The sequence below is a fragment of the Nomascus leucogenys genome, chromosome 14 (assembly GCF_006542625.1).
Source record: "Nomascus leucogenys isolate Asia chromosome 14, Asia_NLE_v1, whole genome shotgun sequence".
Lineage (NCBI taxonomy): Eukaryota > Metazoa > Chordata > Mammalia > Primates > Hylobatidae > Nomascus > Nomascus leucogenys.
Genome location: NC_044394.1, coordinates 29,757,033 through 29,773,439, shown reverse-complemented (window position 1 = coordinate 29,773,439; position 16,407 = coordinate 29,757,033). Strand labels below are relative to the sequence as shown.

The following is a 16,407-nucleotide window of genomic DNA, read 5'->3' as shown; positions in this document are numbered from 1 at the left end:
CACTCTCCACGACAGAGAATCAAGGCAACCACACTCCAGGGTAAGAATCCAAATTGTTATTCCCAGCAGGCCCCATCAGGCCCCTGATCGGTGTGAACTCTCTCCTCATCCTTTGGGGATTGCCCAGAAATGAAAACCGGTTCCTGTATTATATGAGAGCTGGAAATGTTCAGGTCAGAGAGGGGATCTGTTTCTTCAGAGGCTTCCAGTCTGTTTGCAGGATAATCCTATTATGAGAGGTGTCTAGATTCCCTAATGTTGCTGGAATGTGGTGTCACTGAAAACAAGATTATATAAAAGCTTGGGCGAGGTGTGGTGGTGCCATAGTAGAGGCATGGGCAACTGCTGTCTTTCAGGGACTTTCCCAGAATTCTAGGGCCTGGGGCTTTCTTCCTGTTGTTCCTACTTAATGCTTGCCTTACAGTAGATGCTCAGTTAGGGCCTGTTGACCTAGTCGTTCTGATAAGACATAACTTTATGGAGGTATGTGGCAAAACCACACACTTTTTACAAGAGCCCTGCCGGTGTGGAGTGGGAAGCCCCTGAGCAGCTTGATGCTTCCCAGTTGCAAGCTGGTGGCCGCAAAAGGATCAGCAACAGCAGCTCCGGCAGTAGCACTGCCCCCTGAGCATGCCTGCCCTGCCATAGGGGCTCGTGCCTGATGAAAGGAGCAAGGAAAACAAAGCCCTTTGGTCACCCAAAGCCCATCTCCTAGAAGAGCAACAGCTCCTCCATCAGCAAGTACCACTTCAACACACAAGAAGGGAATAAAGGAACTGCAGATTCCAGTGGAAACACTGTATTCATTTCTGAGGACTGTGCTATGTTTTAAGGCAATTGTCACATGTACAAAACAGTCAGATGAACAGTATCTGAACAGATTTACCACAACATGTTAGGAAGAGAACAGCAGGGGAAACGTTTTCAGACAAGGAGATGTGAGATTTTCCCCAGTCAGGTAACCCCTGGTCTACCGACTCTGTGGACTGAAAACCAGGAAGATACACGGCACATTCTCTCTTCTCGCCTCCAAGGGGGAAGGGCCACCTGCACACTCTCGGAAGCACCCTTCTCCAGACCGAGACACGCTTCTTACTACAGGGCCAGGCCAGGACACAGGATGGTTGGCCAATGAGTCTTAAGTCCAGCTCTAATTTCACGCTTTATGGCTTTGTGAAATTCATCTTTAGAAATGGGAAAATCAAGATACCACAGACATACAACTTGTAGTTAATAGTTAAGTTCACCTCTATCCAAACACAAGCTTGCTTGGCTTGGAGCTAAAACTACACACACACACACACACACACACACACAACACAACACACGTGTGTATAGATATACATATGTGTGTGTGTGTGTTGTGTATATATATATATATGAGGGAAGAAAAAAAGATTTACTGAAGCCTGAAAAATAGTGAGTGTTCATTTGCCATTTGGAATCAAACAATGTGATTGTTTCCTTTGAAAACGAGTATCAGCAACGTGCTCTACCCAGCGGGGAAAAGTTTCCAGTTTCCTCTGCACGGTTCCTGGTCCCTTCTGGCTTCACAGGAGACTGGAATGGCTTAGCTGGTTTAAAGAGAGCCGGGCTTTCCCCCTGGCTGGGTCAACTCTGTGTCCCATGGCTCTTCTTCACCTGTTTTGCTCAGGCTCATGTCCCCAATTTTAAGAAGGAGGTGTGGCTTGATGGTCTCCATTCCATCTACCCATTCTCATCTCAATGGTACACACATCCATAAACGTGTGCCCCTGTCTGTAGGGCCCAGGTGACACATAGCAACAGGGAAAACAAGGGAATGAAGGAGGTTGAACACTGGGGAGCTTTAATGGCCTGTTACAGGATGGCAGAAACAGTGCCTGGGTCTGGGAGTCACAGCAAAATCAGGCGCCCAGAACCATGGTGGAAGGTGGGGTTGCTAGTTCATGAAAACTTGAAAGACATTAGGAAGAGGCTGCATCTGATGCTGTCAAGTAACTACACACAGAACAAGGGCATGATAAAAGTCCTAATGCACATAGAGAACAAAGCCCTGCTCAGAAACGCTGTCCTCACCAGCAGAAGGACTCTGTGGAGAAAGCTGTTCCTTACATAAAAAAGAAGAGCGTACTGGGTTAGCACTTGATATCCAAGAAGTGAAATGGTCGTTTTCAAAGATTAACAGTTTGCCTCACCAAATCCCTCTGAGGTAGGTAAGAGGCAGGTGACATTAGCCCCATTTTACAAATGGGGTAAAGTGAGGCCCCAGGACCTGTTACATCACGAATATGCATCAACAGCCACAAACAGCATGCTCTCAGATCTTCCCCCTCACTTAGCTTAGAACCGTGTCAGCAGGCAATTGGAAAAACATGGACCATTTCGCTGATAATTTTAAACTTGGATGTACTGGCAAGAAAGGGATCTATATTTTGAAATCAGCCAAAGCCAGGGAACCTGGGAACCTGTGAATGGGGGTACCCCACTCCACTTAGTACATGGTTTTCTCTGGGGTGGTGGTGGTTTTATTTTTGCTGCAGTGCAGCATTTTACAGTGTCCAGTTGAATTCAAATAATAGATGATAAATCAACAAGGGTCCTGAATGTGATGACTACATCACACCTCCCCAGGGAAGGAGGCCCCTCTCTGGCCTGTTGCCAAGTCAGCGTGAATGGAGAAAAAGCTAAAGTGTTGTCAGAGGCCCAGGCCTCTGGAAGGAAGCAGAAAAGTGCCCCAGGGCTGGGATGAGAACTGGGACAATTGTGTGTGAAACCTGTCCTGTCCTGATTAGATTAGAGAACGCTCTGCCCCGCTTCACCCCCACAAGGCTGCATTCCCTCTCCTTTTTTCTTTGATCTCAGAATCTAAGTTGTTTACCTAAGGCTGTAGACCAGAGACCCCCACAGTGCTAACACCCACCTGGAGTATTTCTAACTTGACAATGTGCGGCACCTGCAGTCTCCCAGCACCCAGGGATCAGAAGCTATCCACACCTAGCTATAGCACAAACTCTTTAAACACCTGAGTCCCAGCTCAGCAAAGTCCAGCCATGGCTAAGAATTTGAGCATTTTTTCAATTACTGCAACTCGAGGCAATGCGACAGATGACTATAAACCGCCTTGGTTTGCTCAGAAAACACCTGATGCAGAGCTGACCAGGGAGAGTGAAATACATCTGCATTTTTTCCAAGGTGTAACCATACAGGATCCTGAGTCCATGATTTCTTGAGCCTGGCAGCTCAAGGGGTTGTTTCCAAACAGATCCCTGGCGTACATACAGTTGCACCTGGACATGGATCAAGCCGAATGTCAGAGTGTCCTTGTCCTTGGTAACCAGTTCCAGCTGGGGAGCCCGATGCCAGTGCTGAGAGGTAAGCCTCAGGCCAGCGACTGGGCCAAAGCATTGCTTGGGAGGGTAAAAGTTGGCAAGGGCGGTGCCCTGTGTCCATGACTGGCGGCTGGGTGAACAGGGTGAGACATGACTGCTGGCAGGGAAGCCCAAAGCTCAGCCCCATCACAGAACCGACTCCTTGGATTCCAGTTCTGGGGCACTGGCCACGGGGCCAGCGGGGTTCTGGTGTGTCACCAGGGGCGATGTCTCCTCCTCAGACTTGCAGTTGGGGATGGCTTCCACTTTCACCTCAGCAAGTTCCTGCTCGCCTTTCTTCGTTGCCTTCTGATTCAGGTGGTGGAGAATGCCTGCACCCAGGGCATCCCCTTCCACATTCACCACCGTAGTGGTCCGGTCCCTGGTGGGAAAAGAAGAGGCAGCTATTACATCTACTGCTGGGCAATCGGGTCCTGTCACAGGCAGCCTGGATGCCGAGGGAAAGTCATGTTTGTGAGGGGCCCTGTTGCTTCCTGGACAGCATGCTTCTAAGGCATAGGCTTTACCTTATTCTAAATTGATTTTCTTTAAACACTTTTTATTTTTATAGAAAGAATAAAAAGGAGCATAAAGAAGCAAACAAGCCACTCACCCCTAGTCTACTACTGAGTGAATCTGTATGCACATTTTAATCTATTTCCTTCCAGTCACCTTTCAATACACGTATTTTTTATGTATTAGACACCATAATTAAAAATCACACATAAGCTAGGCACAGTGGCTCATGCCTGTAATCCCAGCAATTTGGGAGGCTGAGGTGGGAGGACTGTTTAGGGCCAGGAGTTTGAGACCAGCCTGGGCAACGTAGTGAGATCTTATCTCTACAAAAAAATAAACAAATTAGCTGGGCATGGTACTGTGTGCCTGTAATCCTAGCTACTCAGGAGGCTGAGGTGGGGGGATTGCTTGAGTCCAGGAGTTCAAAGCTTCAAAGCTTCAGTGAGCTATGATGATGCCATTGCCCTCCAGCCTGGACCACAGAGTAAGACCCTGACTCTAATAAGTAAACAAATAAACAAACATATTGGGATAATAGTGTGGATATGGTTTTGTGTCTAGCTTTTCTTCCACTGAATAATACACTGTGGGAGTTTCCCTTCTCATTTCAATGCTACTTTACTGCGGATGTTAATCTTCATATGTGTTCCATTGCCATCGGCAAATATAAATACCATCTCAAAGAAAATATCACTATCCTTTCCAGAAGCTAGCTTGTGTTATAGATTAGCCAATACCATTCCCCTGTCCCTGGAGCTCAGAGGAAGTATTGTGCACATTTTGAAGAGAGGGAAAAATGTGGTCTTCCCTGAGGGCACTGGGGAGCTGACTCCCTGCAGAGTGTGGTCCTGCTGTCTGCAGAATCAGAGGGGATGGGGTGGCTGGCAGGCCTGTGTGACTTCAGGTCTCCACTGGGCAGCCAGCTTGGTGCCCTGTTTCCCTGTTCCTGGCCAAGCACCTCTTGGATGCCTCTTCTCCATGCACAGGAGGTGGCTGGGTGAGGGAGAGGGGGCCTCTGTCAGCTCTGGTGACAGCTCTGTCTCCAGCTGGCCAGCTCAGGGACAGAGTTCCCTCTGATAAGGTGTCTGCACAATGCGGGTCTCTTTTGCAGATTTTACCCTCATTGCTCTGAGAAGCCCCTTCAAGTTGGAAAAACCACCATTCCCACCTGCAGCAGGCCAGTCCACGAGCTCAGTGCCAGGCCCTGCCTGTGACGAACCTGGTCTGGAGTGTCTTTCTTTGCTGACATGAATTGAATGTTTTACCACATGCTCATTATTCTGTGTGCTGTTCCCATGCTAACTCGCTCAATCTTCCCCACAACCCTGGTGTGGGTGCTATGATCATTCCCATTTTACAGATGAGCAGATCAAAGCACACACAGTGCACATTACACAACTACTAGATGGCAAATCTGGGATTTCAATCCAGGCACCTGGGCTCCAGGGCTCATTTTCGTACCCACAGGCTCTACTGTCTCAACTTTAGTACCTCAGCCAGCCTTCCCTATAAAACAGATATTATTCATGACGGCAAAAGGTATCACGTGACTCAAGGAATCCATGCACAGAAACTGTTTTGTGTCTTCAGAGCAGCCCCAGAGATGTGGTCTGGATCACACCTTCTTCCCTACCTCCTCCTCTGCTGAGCCCAAGCCCAAGTCACTCACATCGGCATGGTTCATCCTCTCTCCCCTCACGGAAATCACTCCTTGGAATCTTCCAGGCCAGGGACAGTCATTCCCAAAGGATCACTGCTCCATCGACTTATTACTCCTATGCAGTCAACAACTCCATAGACCCTTGTGTCCCTTGGGCCTGCGCTGAGGGCCTCAGCTGTGGACCCCTACTTTACCGGATGCTATAAGCAAGTTCTTGGTAATGACATCTCATGGTCATTCCTGGATGTTCGGGGGCATGTGACTCTCATATTGTTTAATTTTTCCTAGCTCTAAATCTTGCCCTTTTAGCTCCACTGTAGCCTCCTTCACAAGGCTGGAGTGTGTCTGAAGTTTCTCTGCATGCCCCAGGCCCAGCAGTGTTAAGCTCCTAGGGAACTCAGTGCAGACTCTTTTTGGTGTTCTCAGGACTTGTTACTTACACAATCCAGTCCACAGCCAGGATCAGAGACAGGTCATGAGTAGGCAGCCCAATGGCCTCCAGGATAATGGCAATGGTGAGGACCCCTCCAGCTGGCACGCCTGCTGCTCCAACACTGGACGCTGTGGCAGTCACTCTAAGGGACAGCAGAGCAGGGCCAGCCATTAACATAGAGCATGGAGTGGACACAGAGAAATGCAGACCATGCAGCTGCAGTGTGGCTGGAAACTAAAAACCACCCCACCATAGGTTCTGCTGGCTATGCCCTTGAGAGTCAACACACGCTCTTCGAGTAACGAATCCCCACTGTCCTCATTTTATGAGCGAGACACCAAGTTGTGGTGAGATTGGTTTTTCAAAGGAAATCACAAGAAAAGCCTTCAGTTTTGAGCCAGGGAAAGAATGAGGAACTTACAGAATGGTGAAAATCTGTCCCGCGTTGAGCTCTACGTTGTTGAGTTGCGCAATGAACACCGCGGCCACACACTGGAAGATGGCTGCTCCGTCCATGTTCACGGTGGCCCCGATGGGGAGAATAAACCTGCTGATCCTCTTGTCCACACCATTGTTCTCTTCAATGCACTTCATCATAGAGGGAAGGGTCGCTGAGCTAGAAATGGGAAAAACAAACTGCCAGACATGACAACAGTCCCTGGCAGGCTAACATGTGTCTTGTCCCAGACCCCAGAACAGAGCAATTAGCACCATCTTCGTTTCTGGCTTTCTTCTCTTGAAATAAGGGAAAAAAACAGAATCACCTTAAAACTTCTGTCACAACATGAGGTTTTGGCAACTCCCAAGATACTTAAAATATGACTGCCTTCATTTACCTATTCTATTATTTACTTGGATTCACGTATTCCAAGTTTCTTAAGAACTGCACATTGCCTCCTGGTGCAAAATGTTCCCAAGAGAACAAACAACTAGTTACTCTACATGTGCATCTCCTCTCTTGAGTGCTCCGCTCCCAAAAGTAAATGGTAAACTACGATTTTTTTTTTCTTTTAGGCCAAAACCCAGAAATGGCTCTGTGAGCTTGGAAAGAATAAGTAGATAACCATAAGCACAGTACCTGCTTGCTCTAGCTGGCTCTGCAGGCTCTGCAGGCTCTGCAGAGGTTAGTTGGTGCAGCTGAGAAACAGGTTTTTGTCTAGGCCAGAGGAAATTCCTTCCCTAATTTTTTTTTTTTTACTCCCACCTCTGTGTTATATAAATAGCCATCCAGATTGGGAGGAAGTGAGCAGTAGAGGCAAAACGAAATGTGTGAATGAAACGACGTGCTGCCATCCTTTGAAAGTTTTAACATATTTGGAAAACCCAGTTTTTTTTTTTAAGTTTTTCCAGTGAATGACAGGATGCATCTCTTGTGCTAAATTAGATAATCCCACACTATTGTGGACTCCTAGAGGGCTGAGCATGCATCCCTCACCACGGTGCCTCAGACTCGTTTTCTAATTCACATATTCAGAAAGGGAGAATTGGGCAGGAACCATTCTAGAAACTTCCCTGCAATGCATTTTGAGTTAGGTGGGCTGCCTTCTTTTACTCAGGCAAAGGTCTTCCTAATTAGGGTGAGGGACCCGCAGCTGGGCTAATTAATGATCTGCTGACCTCTCAGGAGCAAGAGGGAGAAGAGAATGAGGTAACTTCAGTAGAATAGTAAATGAAACAGAAACCCACCCCAGGGGAATACAGAAAAGCTTTGGGCTGGTCATTTTAAGAAATCATGTGACGCTCGGTGTGGCTGTGCATGCCTGTAATCCCAGCTATACCGGAGGCTGAGGTGGGAGGATCACTTGAGCCCAGGAGTTCAGGACCAGCCTGGGCAATCACGGGAAGATCTTGTCTCTTAAAAAAGAAAAAAAAAAAAAAAAAAAAACAACAGAAGACCGATTTAGAGTTTTCCAGGAATTAAACTATGTCAAGACACTGGTTGTGCATCTGCCACTAGGCTCACCTGGTTCCATGTTAATATGGCTCAGAGCAGTGAAAAGATCCAAAACCCACTCACCTGGAGCAGGTAGCAAATGCTGTCGCAAATGGGGCGAGGAGGCCCAGGAGGAATCTGAATGGGTTTTTTCGTGTGAAAACAAAATAAATAAGTGGCAGAACAATTCCTCCATGAATAACATGGCCCAATATAGATGCAAAGATGTATTTCCCCAGGCTGGTCACCAGCACGATGATGTCTTTCATTTCCACGATCTTGCTTCCAACAAGGAACATGATGCCCACAGGTACGTACCTAGGGCACAAGCACAGGGTACTCATCGGTAGGGGATAAGGCTGGGGTGAGAGATGCAGGTCCTTCCTGAGGCAGAATGCAGACTTTCAACCAGGCCGTCTTCATCTCTCCCTAGGATAACCCCGAGGAACCGAAACGGTCAGGGTTATACCATCCCCATTTTACAGGCCATGAGACTGGGTAAAATGAGGATGACCACTCGCCAAGGGTAACAGAGTCAGGACCAGAACCCAGACGTCTTTCCCCTTGGATATAGTATGTCCTTAACAGAAGGATGCTACTAGTCACAGGGATTCCCAGGAGGAAAGGCAAGGAACTCGAGATCAAAGCCTCCAGGACTGTGAGCCTGACTTTTGGCTTTGCTCAGGCTTGTTGTGAGAACTTAGAAACACAAAGACTAACACCTATTTCACAGAGTGGCTGTGATAGAAAATTGAGCCAAAGCTAGGACTTTTGTGAAGTTTTAAATTCTTTGTGGCTTAGACAACATGATTCCGTGGGAAAAAGTCATTAACAATGACACTCTGGGAACACGCCTGGAGCGTGAGAGTTTTTTAAAGGCAGGATGGGAAGGAATGGATTGTGGGAGCTACAAAGAACAAAAGTCAGTTGTTTTGAATTAATATAAATTCAGGAAGAATTTTCTAACTGCTGACTTTATTTGTAAATTTTAATTGTGTAGGTAATAATGTCACATAGTTCAAATTTCAAGGGGTACAAAAGAGTGAATAGAATGAAGTCTCCCTCTCATCTGTCTCCCAAGCACCCAGATTTCCCCTCCCTGGAGACAATGTCACTGGTTTCTTGAGTTTTCTTTCTAGAGATATTCTAAGCAGTAATTATTAATTAAAAACCCGATAGTAATACATAAATACATTCTCCTTTCAAAAAATTAAAATGTAGATGACACCAAAATCCTCTTTAAGTACCGTCCTCAAGCCAGGATCCTCCTCAAATAACCACTCCTACCTCTATGCAATTAGATACATAGGTATGTATTTAAATCTGTGTTTATTTCTTTTTCACCCTATATTATGTCTTTGAAATCTTTTCATATCAATACATAGAAATTTACCCCATTCATTTTTTATTGTGGTAAAATATACATAACATACAATTTACCATCTTAACTATTTTTAAGTGTAGAGTTCAGTGGCATGAAGTTCACTCACATTCTTTTGCAACTATCATCACTATCCAAATCCAGAACTTTTCCATCATCCCAAACTTTGAAATTATTAAACATAACGGCCTGTTTTCCCCTCCTCACAGCTTCTGAGAATCACTGTTCTACATCCTCTCTGAATTTGACTATTCTAGGTACACAAAGGTGGAATCATACAGTATTTGTCCTTTTGTGTCTGGGTTGTTCCACTTATGATGTCTTCGGGCTTCATCCACATTGGAGCATGAGCTAGAATTGTACTCCTTTCTAAGGCTGAATAATATCCTGTTGTACGTCTCTATCTCATTTTGTTTATCCATTCAGCCAATGATGGACATTTGGGTTGTTTCCACCTTTACCTCATTGTCTTTAAATATTATCTTCAGAATGGAAATACCATAGGTTATTTTGTCATTGTCCTGTTGGTGGACGTTTAAGTTGTTCCCAGGTTTATCATTACAAATGACATTGCAGACATGCTTTGTGGTAACCACATGCCTTTGTTCTCTAGGTAGAGATGCTAAGAAGTGAACTGCTAAGTTATAGGATGTGCACACTTTAAATTTCAGTAGATATTGCCCTATTGTTCTCCAAAGTGGTTATTGCATATCACATTCCCACCAGCAGTCCAGGAGAATAATCTTCCCTCTGCAACAGTGGTTCTTATCCAGGGATGATTTTGTCTGGAAAACAGTTTGGTTGTCACAACTTTTGGGGCATGGTGCTAGTGGCATCATGCAGGTGGGGGCCAGACGGTGCTAAACATCCTACAGTCATGAGATAGCTTCCCACAAAGACTGATCAGCCCAAAATGTCAATAGTGTCATGGTTGAGAAACCTCAGCCTCACCATTATCAATGCCTGATAAAACCAAATTTTCATTTCCTTTATTTCTAATGAGGTTGAGCATCCCTTAAAATGTTTACTGGTCATTCAGGTTTCACATACTGTGTCTATTTTCTGATAGTTTGTTCAGTGATTTTTGTTTTTCAGTAATCAGAACTTTTGTTTTCTATATATACAGTATGCAAATATATGTATCAATTTTTAGAAATGAATGTCTTGACTTTTAACTTTGTTCAAAGTATCTTTTGCATGCAGACTTTTTATGTTTTGATGTGGTTAAGTTTAGCAGCTTTTTATGGCTTTTGCTTTTTATATCTTGTTTAGGAAGACTTTCCCTGCCTCTATATTTTCTTCTAATATTTTTAGAAGACTCTTCTCTTTCTTTCTTTCTTTTCTTCCTTCGTCCCTGGTTAGTTTAATCCAGGAGTTAGCAGCGTGAGTTTTTGTAAATAAAGTTTTATTGGAACATAGTCATGCTCTTTCATTTACAAATTGTGAATAGGAACTTTTCTCTTACCGTGGCAGAGTTGGGTAGTTGCAATAGAGAGCATGTGGCTTGCAAAGTTGGCTGACTCTGGATTTAATACATCTGCAAGTTATTTCTGTGAATAGTGTAGGGTAGGCAGGTACTAGGGTTTTGGAGTGGGTAGTTAGTAAAGGAAAGACTGCAGAAAGCGGTAATACTAACAATGCCTCACATACTTGGTTGAGATCCCTTAACTAGTTAAGGCATTTTAAACTTCAATCCTGTATAATATACATTTCTGAGCAACAGGTCTCTCGTTCTCTTGCTGCAGTTAGACATTCAGCAGGATCTGCCCTACTGAATACCTGCTTATGTGACTGGTACATCAAATTGAAGGAATGACTAAATTAGTTTCCAGATTAAAAGCAAATGTCTGGCTGGGCGCAGTGGCTCATGCCTGTAATCCTAGCACTGGGGGGCCAAGGTGGGCAGATCATCTGAGGTCGGGAGTTTGAGACCAGCCTGACCAACATGGAGAAACCCTATCTCTACTAAAAATACAAAATTAGCCGGACATGATGGCGCATGCCTGTAATCCCAGCATCTCAGGAGGCTGAGGCAGGAGAATCGCTTGAATCTGGGAGGCGGAGGTTGCGGTGAGCCGAGATTGTGCCATTGCACTGCAGCCTGGGCAACAAGAGCAAAACTCTGTCTCAAAAACAAACAAACAAAACAAAACAAAACAAAATGCAAATGTCCTAACATGGGACTATCAGTGATATGGTTTGGATTTATGTCCTCACCCAAATCTTATATGGAATTGTAATCCCCCACCTTCCCCCTGTCTTTCTTCCTCCTGCTCTGGCCATGTGAAGACATGCCTGCTTCCCCTTCGCCTTCTGCCATGCTTGTAAGTTTCCTGAGGCCTTCCCAGCCATGCTTCCTGTATAGCCTGTAGAACTGTGAGCCAATTAATCCTCTCTTCATTATAAATTGCCCAGTTTCAGGTATTTCTTTATAGCAGTGTGAGAACGGACTAATACAATCAGTTTCTTTTTTTACTTTTAAATTTAATTTAATTGTTTATATTTTGTAGAGATAGGGCCTCACTTTGTTGCCCAGGCTGGTCTTGAACTCCTGAGCTCAAGCAATACACCGGCCTTGGCCTCCCAAAGTGCTGGGATTACAGGCATGAGCCACCACTCTGCCTGCCCCAATTTCTTTTTTTTAGTCTAAACTTTGGAAAATATTAATATTTTAGACTTAAAAAAAGCCAAGAAAAGAACTTGACATCTAAATACCTTTTCTTTTCTGAAAATATCAGTTCTCTCTCTAGAACAACAATCACATGAAATCGTATTGGCAGTGATAGAGTCAGGCTCTGGAATTTTCAGATTGAACAAGAGAAACATCACTGGTAAGGGGTCTAAACTTAGCCTCCCATTCAATTTCAAACTTCTCCTAAAATCAATCCAGCTGTCATCCAGCACTATCTGAGAGAGAGAAGTTCTGGGATCTTTAAGGGTTGAAAGTAAGGAAAATGCTTTGTGCATGTAAGGAGAAACTAGTTCTTAAAAATTAAGTAGGCCGGGCGCGGTGGCTCACGCCTGTAATCCCAGCACTTTGGGAGGCTGAGGCGGGCGGATCACGAGGTCAGGAGATCGAGACCATCATGGCTAATACAGTGAAACCCCATCTCTACTAAAAATACAAAAAATTAGCTGGGCGTGCTGGTGGTTGTCTATAATCCCAGCTACTCAGGAGGCTGAGGCAGGAGAATGGCTTGAACGTAGGAGGCGGAGCTTTCAGTGAGCCGAGATCGCACCACTGCACTCCAGCCTGGGCGACACAGCGAGACTCCGTCTCAAAAAACAAAAAAACACAAAAAACAAAAAAACAACTAAGTAGAAGCGGCTGGGTGCAGTGGCTCATGCCTGTAATCCCAGCGGTTTGGGAGGCTAAGGCAGGTGGATCACCTGAGGTCAGGAGTTAGAGACCAGCCTGGCCAACATGCTGAAACTCTGTCTCTACTAAAAAATACAAAAATTAGTCGGGCGTGGTGGTGGGTGCCTGTAATCCCAGCTATTCGGGAGGCTGAGGCAGGAGAATCGCTTGAACCCAGGAGGTGGAGGTTGTAGTGAACTGAGATCACATCACTGCACTCCAGCCTGGGCAACAGAGAGAGAGGCTCCGTCTCAAAAAAAAAAAAAAAAATTAAGTAGAAGTCACAGAGGTCTGGTTTGGGTAAAACAGCAGGATAAAGCTTATGAGAGATTGATACTGGAATTGGTATGATTTCGGAGTGAGGGAGCTGGTCAAATTTTTACCTTTTAGTCAATAATCTAAGAATTGTTACTTAACAATCATGCTTTCCATTGATATCACACAAAGAAACATTTACAAATTAAAAGCCTACATAAAAGGGCCAGGCGCAGTGGCTCACACCTGTAATTCCAGCACTTTGGGAGGCCGAGGCAGGTGGATCACCTGAGGTCAGGAGTTTGAGACCAGCTTGGCCAACATGGTGAAATCCCATCTCTACTAAAAATAAAAAAAATTAGCTGGGTATGGTGGCGGATGCCTGTAATCCCAGCTTCTCAGGAGGCAGAGGCAGGAGAATAGCTTGAACCCAGAAGGTGGAGGTTGCAGGGAGCCGAGATCGCGCCACTGTACTCCATCCTGGGCAACAAGAGCAAAACTCTGTTTCAAAAAAAAAAAAAGCCTACATAAAAGAAGAGCATTCCAACTTTATATATGCATGGGGTGAAAATGGACTTGTCCTTGTCCTCTATGCTGTGAACTACTATAGTAAAGGGTCCCTTTGAAGCTTCAAGTCTATCATTTTCAGATAAATGAACCTTATTTCATGCAACAGATAGCAAACTAATGGAATTCACTGCCCCACAAGATGACATGGGCAACCCACATGAACTGGCTGGTGGTAGGAACCCATAAACAGATCCCAGTGATGGAAACACCAAGGGGTCAGTGTGAACACTGAGGAGATGACTGGTAACTGTGGTGCATGCCTGGCTCTCTGAGGTCCTGGACAAGAAGAGAAACTGTCCCCACTTCCGTCATCCCCTGTACCAAGCCTGGCCCATGGTGCATCAACCACATACACAGCATTGTGCCAGGTGGCCCCACACAGGTACCTAGAACAGCAAGGTGGACTCTTTTCTGAATGGCAGGAGGAAGGAGAGAGAGAGTAGGTGGCAGGGCAGCACTCACCACATAATCCAGGATACCAGCACCATCGTCGCCTCATTGAGGGAATTGAAGAAACGGATGAGGTCTTCTCCTTCAGAGCCTAGTTTCTTTAAGGCCACTCCTAACACCAGAGCAAACAGGACCAATCCTAAAATGTTCATCCCTTCTATCTCAGTGCCTATGGGGATCTGCAGGATCAGAGAGGATAGAACAGATGAGTGAGAATTAAAGATGGATTTGCTTGGTGTCCCCACCAGACTGAAACACTGTACCCAGAACGAGAAAAAGCTCATATTTTCTTTAACAATAGCAATTCTGCAAATAAAGGGGTAGGAAACTTAAGGGGAGATGTAGTCTGAGAATACAGAAAGCCAACAAGCAAAAATTTCTTCTAGTTAACTCTGAAAGCTGCCCAAAATGGCATAGGTTAAAGTGGAAGGTAGTGGGCTCCCTGTCATGGAAATATATTTAAGTAGGGGTTGGACAACCACCTCCAAGGGCTGCTTTTAAAAGAAGAACTGGTTAGTCAAAAGTTCCTTCAGGCTGGGCACGGTGGCTCAAGGCGAGTGGATCACCTGAAGTCAGGAGTTTGAGACCAGCATGACCAACATGGTGAAACCCTGTCTATACTAAAAACACAAAAATTAGCTGGGCATGGTGGCAGGTGCCTGTAATCCCAGCTACTTGGGAGGCTGAGGAGAAAGAATCACTTGAACCCAGGAGGCAGAGGTTGCAGTGAGCTGAGATCATGCCATTGCACTCCAGCCTGGGCGACAGAGCGAGACTCCGGCTCAAAAAAAAAAAAATTTTCCTTCAGATGACAAATCAGTGACTGTAACTTTGACTCCTAAATGTCCACAGAGTTTTGTTGTGAGGCTCTTACAGTGACCTCCTAGCCAACAAACTTCACAGAAGATTTTCATGATCAACTTGGACTTTTTCAGGATACTCTTTCCTAAATCAGTGACTTAAAATGCACAGACATTCTATATTCTTAATTTTTTCCAGCAATGCTGAATCTCCTTACTGCAAGCATATATTAGACAAACATTTGATCCCACCAACACATGTTATGAAATAATCGTTGGTGTTCCCTAGCCCTTGCGGCTTGAGCGCAACGGCTGGGCCCTAGCGCAAGTGTCTGGCAAATGATAGGTACTCAAAATCATCACAAATTTCTTTCTACATACTTTTCTAATTTCCAAATTAACTGGAGATACCTAGGTGGCTGGTGTGATTCACATGAAATGTACCAAAAGCCATGGATTCATAAAAATTGTGATGGAGTAGCTTTTCGTTTTCTTCCAACTTTTCTTTTCTTTTTTTTTTTTTTTTGGAGACAGAGTTTCGCTCTTGTTGCCTAGGCTGGAGTGCAATGGGGCAATCTCAGCTCACCACAACCTCCACCTCCTGGGTTCAAGTGATTCTCCTGCCTCAGCCTCTGAAGTACCTGGGATTACAGGCATGTGCCACCACGCCCAGCTAATTTTGTATTTTTAGTAGAGAAGGGGTTTCTCCATGTGGGTTTCTCCATGTTGGTCAGGTTGGTCTGGTCTGGAACTCCCGACCTCAGGTGATCTGCCTGCCTCAGCACTTCCAAAGTCTGGGTTTACAGGCGTGAGCCACCACGCCTGGCCTTTCTTCCAACTCTTCAATGTGAGGACAGTGTTCACCATATAGGGCGCTTTTGTTTATGTTCATAGATATCACTTATAGAGAAGCAGCAGTAATAGTAATTAAGGAGCACTGGCTTTGGAGCCTGACTTTCACTACTTCCTAGTTGTGGGAGTCTAGGTAAGTTATTTAACCTCTTTGTGACTCAGTTCCCCATTTATAAAATGGAGATAGTCACAATAGCTAATATGTAAAGTTGCTATGAAAATTAAATATGTTAACATATGTAAAGTACTTAGACTGTGTCTGGCAAATGAAAACCAACAAGAACTATTATTATATTAATGGAATATCTTGGAGATCATTCTAGGCTCACTCTGTCTGGAGTGTCTTCCTCTTAAAATGTTATTTTAATTCCGTAGACAATAAGACGACTGTTTTTATTTATTTATTTTTTTGGAGACAGGGTTATACCCTGTCATCCAGGCTGAAGTGCAGTGGTGTGAACACGGCTCACTGCAGCCTTGATCTCCAGGGTCTAGGCAATCCTCTTACCTCAGCCTTCTGAGTAGCTGGAACCACAGGTATGTGCCACCATGCCAGGCTAGGTTTATTTATTTATTTTGTAGAGATGGGATCTCCCTAAATTGCCCAAACTGGTCTCAAACTCCTGGGCTTAAGTGATTCTCCCAACTCAGTCTCTCAAAGTGTTATTATTACAGGTGTGAGCCACTGCACCTGGCCAAGACTTCTGAATATCACTACTGTCTCCCAGGACTTGACTTATTGAAGCTGGGTGCAGTGGGTACAGCTGAAAGCTGGGGGAGAGAGATGATTTGGGGGATTTATTGCTGGCTCTGCTACTGGCCTACTAGGATTCTATGAACTGGATG

The 16,407-nt window shown here is 45.1% G+C and overlaps 1 protein-coding gene across 1 annotated transcript in view; it reads right to left on the bottom strand.

The window, feature by feature from the left end:
• Positions 1 to 783: 783 nt before the first annotated feature.
• SLC1A4 (solute carrier family 1 member 4) overlaps positions 784 to 16,407 on the bottom strand; it is a 34,327-nt gene continuing 18,703 nt past the window's right edge. The window contains exons 4-8 of the mRNA XM_003262459.3: positions 13,922 to 14,088; positions 7,980 to 8,213; positions 6,384 to 6,578; positions 5,970 to 6,104; positions 784 to 3,732 (exon numbers count right to left, since the gene is read on the bottom strand). Coding sequence (XP_003262507.1) covers positions 3,498 to 3,732; positions 5,970 to 6,104; positions 6,384 to 6,578; positions 7,980 to 8,213; positions 13,922 to 14,088 — 966 coding nt within the window. The 3' untranslated portion in view covers positions 784 to 3,497. The remainder of the gene's footprint in view (positions 3,733 to 5,969; positions 6,105 to 6,383; positions 6,579 to 7,979; positions 8,214 to 13,921; positions 14,089 to 16,407) is intronic.